Source organism: Perissodus microlepis, chromosome 15, assembly GCF_051167445.1.
Source record: "Perissodus microlepis isolate ML-2025 ecotype Zambia chromosome 15, ASM5116744v1, whole genome shotgun sequence".
NCBI lineage: Eukaryota > Metazoa > Chordata > Actinopteri > Cichliformes > Cichlidae > Perissodus > Perissodus microlepis.
This window is the reverse complement of record NC_140475.1, coordinates 14402823-14416553: the sequence shown is the minus strand read 5'-3', so window position 1 is coordinate 14416553 and position 13731 is coordinate 14402823. Positions and strand designations below refer to the sequence as shown.

At 38.2% G+C, this 13731-nt stretch overlaps 1 protein-coding gene across 2 annotated transcripts; it reads left to right on the top strand.

Annotated features, from left to right (window-relative positions):
* Positions 1–1134: 1134 nt before the first annotated feature.
* taf1a (TATA box binding protein (TBP)-associated factor, RNA polymerase I, A) lies at positions 1135–7858 on the top strand. Of its 2 annotated transcripts, none has more exons than XM_084954141.1 (11): positions 1135–1355; positions 2781–2954; positions 3261–3424; positions 3710–3823; positions 3917–4115; positions 4344–4465; positions 5376–5534; positions 5835–5901; positions 6153–6276; positions 6369–6523; positions 7073–7858. In XM_084954141.1, exons 2-11 carry the CDS (start codon positions 2828–2830, stop codon positions 7153–7155), a joined length of 1314 nt encoding a protein of 437 aa, XP_084810267.1. In that variant the 5' UTR covers positions 1135–1355; positions 2781–2827; the 3' UTR covers positions 7156–7858. The 2 variants fall into 2 exon arrangements, with proteins under 2 accessions (XP_084810267.1, XP_084810266.1); XM_084954140.1 differs by having other exon boundaries at positions 1135–1359.
* The last annotated feature ends 5873 nt before the right edge of the window (positions 7859–13731 follow it).

Sequence of the window (13731 nt, the reverse complement as noted above, 5' to 3'; positions counted from 1 at the left end):
AATCTATTATTTGAAAAGAAATAAATAAATAGAGTGGAGAGAACACTGGGTATGATTTTCAGGCTCATGTGAATCCCTCTGCCCTCATAAAAATGGCATCTTATTATATTTTTATTATGAGCATTTATTTAACCGATGATGGAAATTAATGAGATTAACAGCAAACCTGTGCAATGACAGGGAGAAGATGTAAACACCACACAAAAGAGCCCTGTCAGGTTTTTAGTAGCGCTAACCACTGAGCCTCTTTGCTGAGGAAAAGTGGCACTACACAAGATCCTGATAATTGTTTTCTACTAAGTAACTATTCTGAAAAGAGGTAAAAGAAAAATTTAGACCCCGTATAATATAGTTATAATCCTATATTATAAGTGATCCTAGATCATCTGGCTCCATCTATTCCTGTCCCTTGCATCCTCCTCTGTCACCCTTTGCATGTCTTCCCTCACTACATTCACTTGTCACTCACTACATCACTTGTCCAGCATATCTGCCCCTCCTCTGCACATGTCCAAATCATCTCAACCTTGTCCCCTTAACTTTGTCTAGAGTCTCCCAATGAAATCTTCAACTCTGCAACCTTCAGCTCTGCCTCCTGTCTTTTTGTCAGGACCAACATCTCCTAACCATACATCATAGCAGATCTCACTAACATATTCTAAACCTGCCGTTTTACTCTTGCTGCTAGCCTTCTGAGTGAAAGATAATAAGGAACTAAATCTTTAAAATAAATGGTGTGGAGTAAAAAGTTCAGTATTTCATAGCTAAATATTTTTGGAGTAATGGTAAAAAACAAACAAACAAACAAAATAAACAAAAAAAAACGTGAATAACATGAGCTATGTAAAAAGTTACAAAATAATGTATTTTATACACTGCCCATGTTTAATATAAATAAAAGCGTAGAGAAAGTAAAGTGGAGAGGGTAAACAATGCCGATTTGTGTCTGGGGTTTCTTAGCCTTGTTTTTCCTCTTTTTTTCTTGAACGCAGCATTTTATAGAAACACAAAAGCGGAAATATCTGTAAACAGGAGTAATTTTTCTAAGGTTTCTTCGCTTCAGTTCAGAGGAGGAAGGAGAAAAGTATTTGCCCCGCCCTTTCCGGGTACAGCAGCCAATGGCAGCGTAGCTTCCTACTGTACTTCCTTAGCTGCTAACGCATGGCGGTCAAAAACAATGTGTGGAAGTCACAGTAATCAACAGCATAGCAATCCGTTGCATTATATTAATTTTCAAGAGTAACAACAGCAATGCTCGTTGGATAGGACGTTAGCTCTCTGATGCAGGTAGCTGTTAACATCGGTGCGGAGGATAAAAAATTTTCTCCAGAAAAGTCTGAGCAAACTTAAAACTGGTGGGTAAGTCAGAAGAAAACAGACCGTTTCTTCGTTGCTTTTGTGGAAAAATGTTCATTTCTTGATATCTTAAAACTTAAAGTTGTAGTTTTTCGCTGGCCTCTAAATAAGCCGTTGTGAAGAAAGCTAGTGAGTTAGCACCAAATACAGCTGCAAAGAATAGCTCTGGACTAATATGACTGTAATAACACTGGTATATCCCATGTGTAGATGTCCAAAGTTTTATCAATTGCACATTGCCAACTCTAGTATAAAGTGACCAATTATATTATGAAAGTTTTTGAAGCGGTCTTGCTCTAATACACATCACTGAACTTTTGGCAAGCACACCTGTTTAAATGCAGTACTGTGCAAATATTTCAGCCTCTACTAAGTATTGAATACTTTTATTTTGTTGGTTACCTTCTCAGGAAGTGTAGTACACAGACACAAGTAAAGTCCTAAAGTGAATGTTTTTGTCTTTAAAGCAGCAGTAATGCTTCTATGTTCTCATACCCAACGTTTTTAAGCTACTGGGTAGGTTGTTCCAAACATTTCTATAGTGGATTCAAGCTGCCTGATTTGATCTTGTGTCTGTATGCAAGCCCAGATTGACTGCTTTTTTTTTTTCTTTCAAAAATGACTCTGGCAATATACACTGCTTAACAAATTTATTAGGGTTTATGCCACAGCCACCCTAAATGATATTTATTTTCTGATTAAGATGTCAAATTACAGTTATTTACTACTTCTGTTTACTTCCTAACCAGAAGAAAATAGCTCAGCTCAACTTTGGGTATACAAAGTGAATTCAGTTTGTTATTTGACTAATAAATAACAAATGTACTTTTTAGTTTAAACAAGTTTTTGATAATTTCTAACATTTTTTTTCTCTTTTTTTACAACATAAATTAATTAAGCACTGCATGTTTGGAGTAATTGTCATGTTGCACAATAAATTTGGGAGCCATCAGATACCTTTCTGTATGTGGATGAGAATCCAAAGTATCCAAATATTTGCATGATATGGTTTGGTTTAGCATTGTGGGGGCAAAATACTAACCCCAAGTTGCTCTCCGGTGCATCCATCAGAGTATGAATGCTTGTGAAGTTTAGATAGAAAGCACTTACAGGGAAAGACCATAGAAAAAGTGTTTGTGTGAATGGGTGAATGAGGCAAGTTGTGTAAAGCATTTTGAGTGCTCAGATAGAGTAGTAGTGCTGTGTAAGAGCCAGTTCATTTACCATTTTGATAGACAATTTTTAGTGCAGTAGCACTGTGGTATAATTGGAATTTGTTGTCATGCATATCTTTAAATAAGTGTTCATGAAACAGTGACACTAATGGTGCCTGTTTTTGATTGCTTTGTCTTATATAATAATACGTACCTTTTAAAAAGGAGGAAAAATACATTTATGTATTTGTTACTAATTTCTTCTTGCAGATGAGCCGATTAAAGTATCCTGACTGAGTCTAACTGCTGTGCTGATTATGGATGACTTAGAAAGAGAGCTGGAGCCTCACATTGATTTAGAGAATGACTCTGACTCCTCAGAGGACAACTCTTCAAAAGGAGAGAAGAAATCAAAGTTCCCTCTGGTTAAACCCATTTATGGAGGTGGGTTGTACAGAATTTCCACAAATAAATTTTTCTGTTAGACAGCAGAGGACATATTAGATGCAAGACTTATTGCTCACTGATCAATGTATGGTACAGTGTTTGCTGGCTTCTGCATAGTCCTGGATTTTACATTATAGAAAAGTTTTGTCAGAGGTAATTAAGAAATAATTTCTTCACTTTAATGTGAAATAAAAATGTTTTATTTCTTTATTAAAACAAATTTAAAAGGTATCAAAAATGTTTCTATCAGCCTCACAAATCCAATGTTGTCTGAGGTTTGGAACTCATACCTTTCATCTTCAGATCAGACTCAACAGAATGGGTTTCGCCGGACCACCAGCATGTGTCGGGAGCGCATCAGAGAAGCCATGCTGCACCACAGATGGGAGGAGGCAGCAGAATATATGGTGTTCTACCCCCAAATTTTAGAAGACAGAAATCTTTTCACAGCGCAGCCATCTAAGGAGGTAGATTTTATAATGCCTTTGGTCATATATCCATTCATATGGACGTATAAGCCACATAATTGCACACAGTTGTACACCACAGCATGAATGAAATATTTGGTTGCCCGCCCAGGCTGTAAAAGAGGAATTACTTCCATAAAGGCCCTAAACTTAATAGTTTTACAGTTGTTTAGTCAAAGTGCAGGAGTACAAGATGTAGAATTAATGAAGACTTGTTTAAACACTCAGCTTTAAACACAGCATTCATTTTCATCCTTGACGTTAATGCTCTCTTTGAAATTTCAGTTTATTTGGAGAACTGCCACTGAGATCTTTCACCATCATCCCAACTCAACAATGGAAGATTACAACACCATCTATGAGCGAATGAAGCATTCGGGATTTAGACATTACCTAATGGTACTTCAACTAATAAAAGTGGCCGCAGTGCAGTTTTCATGTGAATCTGCATATTTTTTTTTCTTATGAGGTGTTGTCATTTTGTGTTTCTAGATTTCTCTGGAACATTCCTTCCACCTCCTGCTCCACCAGCAGATTGAAGATGCAAAGCGGCATCTTGCTAGCGCTGAGAGTTGGAGGCACGGGAAAGAGACAGCAGCTCAGATTCAGAATATTAAACTGATCCAGGCGTACAGGGGCCTGCTGGATTATATCATCTGGTGTGACAAAAAGTCCACACGCTCCAGCAGCGGTAAGGCAACACGCAGCATAACAGCCCAGAACATGCATTATTTAGGTTTCTCAGTAAGAGGCGTGTAGGAGGCTCGTGTGAAGTCACACTGCCACCTACAGGTCAGACATGGGAACTGCGTGTTTGACAGAGCAATTCGAATTCATTATGTTGGGGAAAAATGTGTTTGTGTGTGAAAACCTGTCTGTCTGGGCTCACATCTTTGATGTTTGGTGCTCTCTTTTTCAGATTATTATGAATCTGATTCCAATCAAACCATGCAAAACTACTTCAGGCAAGCGTCAGTGAATCTTGAGGAGATTTTGAAAAATCCAGGCGTCTGGGATTGTTTCATACTGAGATATGTTGAGGTAAACACTCATTCCTTCCTTCGTTTCCTTCATCCGTCCATTTTTTTTTCTGCTTATCCAATTCAGGATCACAGGGGCGCTGAAGCCTATCATGATGTATTTATGACTGTGTTTTTGTTACCTCTCTTGTGAAGCACTTTGTGACATCTGTCTGTGAAAAGTGCTATATAATAACCTTTTACTTACTTACTGAAGAAGCTTCTCGGATGAGAGGTGAAACATCTTCAAGCAACTTAAAGAAGTCCAGACGCTTTTCTTTCCAAGCTCCTTAGACTACGATGACCTGGATGACTGAGAACCTCCACAGACATACTTACTTACTAATCACACTGTGAAATACGAGAGCTTATGGATGCTACCAGCATCCATGGTTGACCAGCTTTGCGTTTTCCTACAAAATAAGCTGTAAGGCATTCTCTGGTGGACGTTAGGTGGACTCTGACATGCTAACATAACATCCATAACAAGATGGATCAAGGACATTGTGGGGAAATCTGGAGCTACAGTTGAAAAACAAAGGAGACAATTTAGACTTTTTCTCCTTGGCTCTGGACCAGAGCTTTGATATCAGTGACATAGCCCAGTTAGTTCTCTTTACATGGGATAAAAAAGAGTTTAAGATTACGGAGGAGCTGGCAGCAGCGCACTCAGTGAAACCAGGGTGAGATTTGTTCACTGACGTAACCACATGGTTGGATAGACAATCAATAGGTCTCCAAACCTGAGAGGAAAAATGTTGGTATTCTGAAGTGGATACAAGATAAAGTGTTTGAAATACACCTGTGAGTGGAATTGGTACTTTAGCCTCTTTCTGTTTGTCACATGTTGCCCTGTTTATAGGTTTGTTGTTGTTTAGTGTAAGGAAAATATTAGTACTGATTACATGACTGTTGTTTTATTTTTTTGGCAGATGCTCGAGTTTTATGAGCATCATAAGGAGGCGCTGCAAGTCCTGAATGACTATGCGTATGACAGCAATTTCCCACCCAATCCCAATGCGCATGTCTACCTATACCAGTATTTAAAGCGACAAGGTGCTTCGGAGAAGAGACTGATGAAAGTGTTGAAGGTAAAGCTGCATATGAAACTCACTGTAACTAATTACTATTTCAATCAGTGCTTTAAAGATGTCTCAAAAAATGGAATTTAAATTGGAATCTAGGTGTTCAACTGGTATTAATGATTAATATTTTATAGTTTGTGTATTTGTGTATTGAGGGAAAACTGGAGTGATCCCTGTTAAACTTCACACTGAATAAGGTTTTAAATTGGCTGTTATTAGATTTAAAGCTATGTGGACAAAAATGAAAAGACACACTGTATCCAGTTCAGTTTCAAAAGCTTCAAATGTCCATTTGTTTTGCTGTAGGTCCTCCATGCATTGGTCCCCAGCCATGAGTTGATGCTGGAGTATAGCTCTCTCCTGCTTCAGTCAGGTAAAAATGGATTTAAATGTCTATCATTGGCCAAATAAAGTTCAGTCTTGCTGCAAAATTGATGATAAGCAGAATTAAAATCTGTAAAGTAAATGTATAGAAAAGTTATTTACAGCTAGCTGTTCTGTTTTGACAGTACTAAATAGGTAATGTTAATTCCTTTGCTTGATTTCTCCAAGGTTAGAGCCGTGTCTCTAAATCATACTTTCTCTCATGTATTAAAAAAAAATATATGATTTTTGCTCTTTAAGAGAAACAAAGTGACACCCAGAAAGCTTTGGGAGTTGTCCTGGAAATGCTGGACTTCAATTGCTGGGGGAGCAACCTGGAAGTGTGGATCCGTTTAAAGGCAGTGATCCAAAAGCTTCAAAATCAGTATGTGTGGGTTTTTTTAAGTTATATTTTTAATTCGGCTTGAAACAGATCATACTTTATTATCGTTTCTTACTGTTATGTAATGTTAACAGAGTAGACTGGGAGAATGTTGTCTGTGAAAAGATGGCTGAAAGAAAAGACTGGTGGCTTGCGCTGCACTTCACGAGCTTCCATGCCACGAAAGACTCAAAGGAGAACCCCGAGCTTTTTGAAATGAAAGCTTCGCTGACAAAAATCCTTTGCCCAGGTTGGTTTGTGTTCATTTTAGCAGAATTAATTCTGAAAATGATGTCTTGACATAGATCTCATGACTAATTAGTCATTTTTATGATTTAATCACAGTTTTTAAAGGAAAAATGAAAAAAAGCAATCTTGCTCAGTTTTCTAAAATGTTAATATTTTCTGCTTTTGTTAGTTTACTGCGATAGTGACTTAAATAATTTACAGTTTTGGATTGCCAGGTAGTTGTGCGAATAATTACTGGCAAATGTTGAGTATAATAGCAACAAAAAATGACTTGGTTAACAAAAAATGTTTTGGTGCAAAATGAGATTATCAAGCATGCCGACACTGTCACTATAATCTGCTATAAATGTTGCAATAGGACAAAGTCAGTGTACTATCACTCTGCTATCCCCCCCCCATTCTGCTCAATAAAATGTTTTATATTATGTAAAACAGCAGCAACTTTGTCATGTTTTACTGCAAAAAGTCTCCCATTGCTGCTAAAAGCTCACAGTAAACGCTGTACATTTACTCTTTGTCTTCTTGTATTTTGTGTATTTTCTTTTCACAGACCGACCACTGAAGTACAGCGTGAATGGCTCACAGGTGAAGGGCAAAGCTGAGACAAAGAAAAGAAAAGGAAGAAGATATTAAAGCTCCATTTTGTTAAATGTTAACTAAAGGTCCTCCAGCAGATTGTGACGTTCCCAAAATCGTGAGCAAATTGTGCCTAGATTTACTTTCTCCACTGTGTGGAGCTCTTGTTCTGCATTTTTGCACTGGGTATCTGGAGGGTATGATCACCTCATTTTGAAAAGTGTACCTCTGACTGTTAGTGTTCATGTCCGATTTAAGGTTTCTATGAACATTGTTTTATTCTGACCTCAGCAAACCTTTGAGTGTTAAATTCATAAGCATTAGTAGTGTATGTATGTCGCACAGAGCTCAGAGGAGTTTCTCTCTGACAGCTTTGTTGACGTGTCAGAAGACCCATCATCACAAACCTTTGAGCAGCGTGTTGTGAGGACGTTTAAGGAAGACAGACTCGCTGGCAGGTGGTTGCTGCTACACTCTTCCGTTTTTTAGCCGTTTAATGCAAAAGTGTGTTGAGTTTGCTTATAATTGACTTGTGTTTATATTTACACCCATACAACGAATTCATCCATGTCAACCTTTTCATATCAAAAGGCTCCACTTAAACTTCTAGTGCTTCATTTTTTCTATTCTCTGTCTATAAAGATAAATACTTCTGTTCCTATGAATCTAGTATCAGGACATGTTTCTGGCCTTCAAATCCTGGCGTTGCTCTTGACTCCTTTGCACTGAACCATGAAATAAACTCTTGCATTCAGCAGCATGCCAATTTAATAAGTGAAAGTGTTTGTAATGATTCTGTTTCGGCTTGCCACAGCGTTGGCCATGCAGCAGCTCAGTCAGCCGTACTGTATATGTGTGTTGCTTTGCAGTCATTACATAAACCAGAGCCCAAAGCACTTGCCTAACCACAGGAGCAGCTGCAGAACGGATCTGGGAATACGTAAGACATGTCGTTCGAAAATTCAAAACTCGGGCAGTAGCAAGGAGAATCAAGTCAGTAAACGGTCACTTCTTTGGTCTCTGTCCTGTTTGTGACCTCTTTAAAGCTTTTTTTCCCCCCAGTGTTTTTAATTTTTTTTTTAATCTACGCAGATGTTCACAGCTGAAGCAGTCATTTTTCTGCCCTGGAGACGCTCTGTAGGGACTTTGGTTGAAGGTTAAAAGGGCAGTTTTCTTTTTTTTTGTCCAGGGATTGAATTGTTCCCCAACAAATCATTTTTCTCATCTGTTCTCATGCACCTGGTCTCTTCTGACTTTAATTTCTCCTTAAATCTTAGCAGCTGGAGCAGTCCCAACTTAGGGATCATCTAGAGTAACAAACAGAAAGCATCCTTATGACCAATTCATAAGCAGCTGCGAGAGTCTGAGGCGGGTTGTCCCAACTGTTCAAAACACTGTTATTAAAACCTGCAGCTTTGCTCCCTGCACTGTCTCTGTGTGCTTTGCCAAGACAGGAAGCTCAGTACAGATAAAACCATCATCAAAATATTGTCATTTTATTGTGACGTGTTACACACCAGCATATAAACTGGATGATTATTTTATGGATGAAGTATCCAAGAGGAAATTCCTGTTTAAGGCTAAATCAACCACTTAAATCCCACACCCGGTGCTTTGAGGTGCTTAATAAGGATGCACTGGCCCAGTACTGATATACAAAATAATAATTTGGCTGATCCAATGCAATTTATTTTATTTTCTTATAGTATGTATCCCTCTCCCCCCTGGAAAAAAGTCAATGTTTATTATAATAATAACTGAATTTAAAACTCTCCATGCCCTATTCTTTTTTTTTTAACATTTACCCAAAACAATTTATATAACCACAACATTTCCACCACCTTCAGTAAATGGCATATTTACTGATATTTACTTATTTTACAGTAACTTAAACACAAGCGTCTGAAGCATTTTTACAAGGGAAAATATTCAATTACAATTTCAAAGTTTTTTTTAACACGTTCTCACATTTTATTCTACAAGCTTGTACATTTTGCAACATTTTTACCATCATAAATAAAGCTGATATCGATGTTCAGATGCTATACCCATAAATCTGTAGTTCTTGCAAAACATCACATATTTCCAAGAATGCAGTCCTAATTATCCAGTGTGATGAATATGCAGGGTGATGAGGTCAAGGCGCCAAGTAGCTCTAGACTGAGATTTCTAATACAGTGAAGTGGTTGTACCAGGTGGCTGATTTCTGTCTTTACTTGTAATCAGGCCTGAAAACAAACACACTGATTATTATTCTTTGAAACGCTGGAGGGAAGTTCATGCTCTTTTCCAACTTATTTTCCAAGTCATTTCAACAAAATCAGAATGATCCTTCAAGCAACAGTAGATACATTAATGTTAAACAGTCTGAAATATCACAGAATTATGCTCGCTGATCACTAGATATTTGGACATTTTCTGGTATAAATCCGTTCAGCCAGTCGTAGCTTTAAAAACAAATTACTTCACAATTTTGTTGAACAGTATTTGTTTCTAGCTCTGTAAAGATTTGAATTTAGCCTAATTTCAAGCAATCACCAATTCACCTTCATCCACTGAGCAATGTTCTGTTGATTGGAGGCCTAACAGACATCTAAATGGTACAGACACTCAGTTGTGTACAAAATGCAACTTAAACATTCATTATTTTTTTGTGGGGAATTTCAAAATGATAATTAATAGGGAAGTAATGCAACTGGATTAGCAACGGTGTGACATGTGAGTACTTAGAAGCCTCTCAGCAGTGCTCTGACTAACCTGCAGAGGTTCCAAGGAAGCTTTGTTAACAATGAATTACAGTAACCCCAATGTGATGAAATAAAAGCATGAAAAACAATTTCTAGATCAGAGCATGGCAACGGCAATATTCCTTAAATGATAAAAATAAGAGCAAACCAGAGGTTTTAATGTGAGCATCCTAAGTGAAAACTGAGTTAAAAGTTACCTGTAGGTTCCTGATAGAAGATATAGCAAAAGTGGCAAAGGAACCTGGAGTTTCCAATACCAAATCTGTGAGAGACACAAACAAGGATATCTATTTTTTCTTAAGTTGTAAAAAATTGTTATCCATCAAACTTTTAAAAGTGTCTAAGCACCTTTGCAAGAGCCGAAGCTCAGAAATATCCATCTACTGTCTTCCACATATTCTCAGGGTTGTGGGGGAGCTGGTGCCTATCCCAGCTATCATAGGGTGGCTGCTTAGAAATATCTTAAAACTAAACGGAATATGTTGAAACTGAATGTCGCCTGCTTAGCAGTGCATAGCAGTTCTTAAAAATGTCCAGAGTGTCCTGAAGAGGGAGCAGATATAAACAGCAGAAAAAGTAGAGGCCCTAGAACAGAACCTTGTGGAACACCATAGGCAAGCGGATGAGGACTTGAACTTACAAGCAGCAATAGAAAAGTAACAAAGTGTTTTATGGGTAAGATTTTCCAATACTGGTGTTAATGTAGACTTCAGCTTTATTTAAGCCAAATAACATCATGTAAACCAGTGTTAATTTCGTTGACTAATAATTTTTGTCATATTTTTCATCATAACTAAATAAAAATGAATGCATGAGTACAAAAACTATGATGAAAGGTACTGACACTTTCGTCAACTAATAAAAATTAAATGAAAACATTCTGGAGAGACGATCCAATCAGAACCAATTAGGTTGTGTAGAAAGGCGGCACAAGCTCGGAAGTCCTCCAGTCAGAAGCAATCTGTCTGCGGTAAGGTTAGACACGCACAGTTTGATCTGGGTGGGAGGGTTCTGCTAACACGCTTGCCCCCTGTTTCTCATGAAAAATACAACCAAATGTCAGTGCTTGGGAAGAAGGCAAGAGCAGACACATGGACACATTTCACATTTGATATCAAGGAAAATGAAACGCTTTCTAAATCATATGGAGCAACTCACACTGGTAAAACCATGACAAACTTTAACACTTTATATTTTATTCAACTGAATCAACTTTAGATTTAGTCTACTACGATCTTATGATATTTAGTCGATTGAAACTAAAAGAAAACTAAATGATGTTCTAGTCAAAAGACTATGACTGCAACTAAATCAAAAAAATTTGCAATCAAAGTTAACGCTGATGTAAACACAATCATTCAGTACACGTTGGCTTAGTGGCCGTTGATGTAAATGAAATCACATTTGAAGATTAATGGTAGGTGGAGGAAGTAAGTATAGAGCTACTGGCTACTGAGCAGCTCCGCCAGTTCTACCAGCTCCACCAGTTCTCAGCCTACATGAAGCAATGATGTATGTTCATCTGGGAGTGCACTCCAAGGCTGCTGCAACAAATGGTACTGTAAAATCTATCAGGTAAAAAAAAAAAAAAAAATCCTGTCTCCATAGGTTCTTCTGATGACTCTAACAGACCCATTAAAACCTCGTTTAGCCCTGAGAGAAATTTAGTGACGTCTTTGGCCTAACCCCACTGTGAACTGACAAGCATAATAACTGTTTGCGTAATTAATCATCCACGCAGGTTGCAGGCTGAATCTATTTGCTTCTGGGACAAATACACACAAACGGCGCTCAGAGAGATGTTTTAATTTTGTGCTTGACATCTAAAGGCCTTGGATGGTTCTTTGCTGTGTGTGGCTGACATTGAGTTTTCCCATCTCGTACAGCCTCACTCCCTGCTCTACAAAAGCTACACACACAATTGCACATACGCACACACTGCATTGGGTGACTCAGAGTCTCGCTTGGTTGGTCTTCAGGGCTCTGAGGATTTGTAACTTAAAATCCAGACTTGCACAGTGACAGTGTAACATCTCAGTAACTCTGCAAAACATTTCAAGTATGGAAAGGGCTTGGAAGTGGAGCAAAAGAGGGAGATGGAGGGAGAAAGCTCGATAATTCGGCCATGCAATTTGGACTTAACATACTGATGTGTTCACCAGCGCTGCGTGCTACAAGCAGGAAGGAGATAAAACGAAGTAAACGCCGTGGTTCAAAATACGACAGAAGATCAAACTAAGAAATTAAAGGGGAATACAAATCAGCTCATGAATAAAAAGATTTAAAGATTATGTTTGTGCGTTTTACGCCTTTATTTAAGGGTGACAGCGAAGGAAGAGAAAATGGAAAGTAAAAGAATGACCTCGGGGACTACAGATCCTCAAATGGCCTGTAAAGCACCATGGTTAAATACTCAACTTTGCACCAGAAATGTTTATAATTTGGTAGATTACATACAGGTAACAAAACAGAGGATATAAACTAAAATCTACAGTAAAAATAACTCATTAAATATACTTTTAAAACAGTTCTGCGAGAGGCAGTCCCATAGTCTATAATTAAAACCTAAACACTGAGCCACCTCTATAGGGTACATGAGCAATTTGAGCATGAACAACCTACTTACCTACTTTAAACCACACGATAAATCTGATAACAGTCATACATGCATATTACACTTATAAAGAAATGGGGCAACAGTTACGAAAGTACAGAAATATCTGTTTTAGACTGCATAGTATACAAAAGAGGAGCAACACTTCGTCAGGGTACAGAAAAGGATTAATGAACTCACCACATACTCGGACAGTTAGGATCACTGACTGTGAGCACAGAATATCTCCCAACGCATTTACATTTGTTTTGCAATTTTCAAGTGAGCTCATGCTTTAAAGCTAGCATCACAAGCTGATGAATGACCTCCTTTTAGTTCCAAAGTAACACATGATAGGTAATTCCCAAAGACTGACTTGCACTCATCCATTCCAAAATCAGTCATGCTACCACGATCGCTGTTGATACAGTAAAGCTATTCTTAACTGAATAATTCATATAATCATGGTCGTTACTGCAAAAACTGAATGGCTTACTGTTACAACTAGAAGTAAAATGATGTCACACGAATTCAGCTGAGGAGGCACAGTGACCTTTCTGTAATGTCGATGCTGGTGGTACAAAACATTTTTTTCTGTAGCTTTTTTCCACATTAATGTTTCAGTTTATGATTATTAGACGTGTGTGCTGAGTGACTCTTGCAGAAAGAGGTGGATACAGTCCTAGCTGTTTGTGAGGCTTTGCCACAGATAATTTGATTGTACGACCTGTTGTTTGGTTAATTGTACTGACACCCCATTCACAAAGTCTGTGCTCCAATTTTGGTTAGTGATGCTTAGCACTAATTAACAGGTGTCTGTGTGATGCACCTGTAGGGTCTTTGGATGCACCTTAGTAAGACCTCGGTCACACAGGTCTAGAGACTGGTCTACAACTTGCTGGTACCCTGCAGTCACTTGCAAAAAGTCGTATTCTCTAACCTGTTGAAAAGGGAACTTTTACTTTGCATCTAATGATCTTCATTTCCGGTTTGCGTTGCACTTTTGTAAGTTTCACCACCGCTTCACTACTTGTTTTTGGAAACAAGTTGGCCTCATGCATGCAAACTACTGGTGACCGTGGGATCCTGCTAGTGGCCAAAGCAATCGCAATGAGGATATCAGCGCTGTGTAGTGGTGTATAGATTCTTGTGACCAATTTCACATGAGCAACCACCAGCAACTGGTTGCATAATACTTTTATCTTTATCTCAGCAGCATTTGTACCCATGCATGCACTCTATACTACTCTGCTACAGAGTCAGTGCTGTGCTGACTTTAAATCCTCTCATGAT

Excerpts from the sequence above, each read along its gene's own strand:
- taf1a (XM_084954141.1), top strand. The coding sequence starts at position 2,828 with ATGGATGACTTAGAAAGAGAGCTGGAGCCTCACATTGATTTAGAGAAT. Across the intron at positions 3,425-3,709 it reads CAGCGCAGCCATCTAAGGAG|TTTATTTGGAGAACTGCCAC; the intron begins GTAGATTTTATA and ends TTGAAATTTCAG. Across the intron at positions 4,466-5,375 it reads TCATACTGAGATATGTTGAG|ATGCTCGAGTTTTATGAGCA; the intron begins GTAAACACTCAT and ends TTTTTTTGGCAG.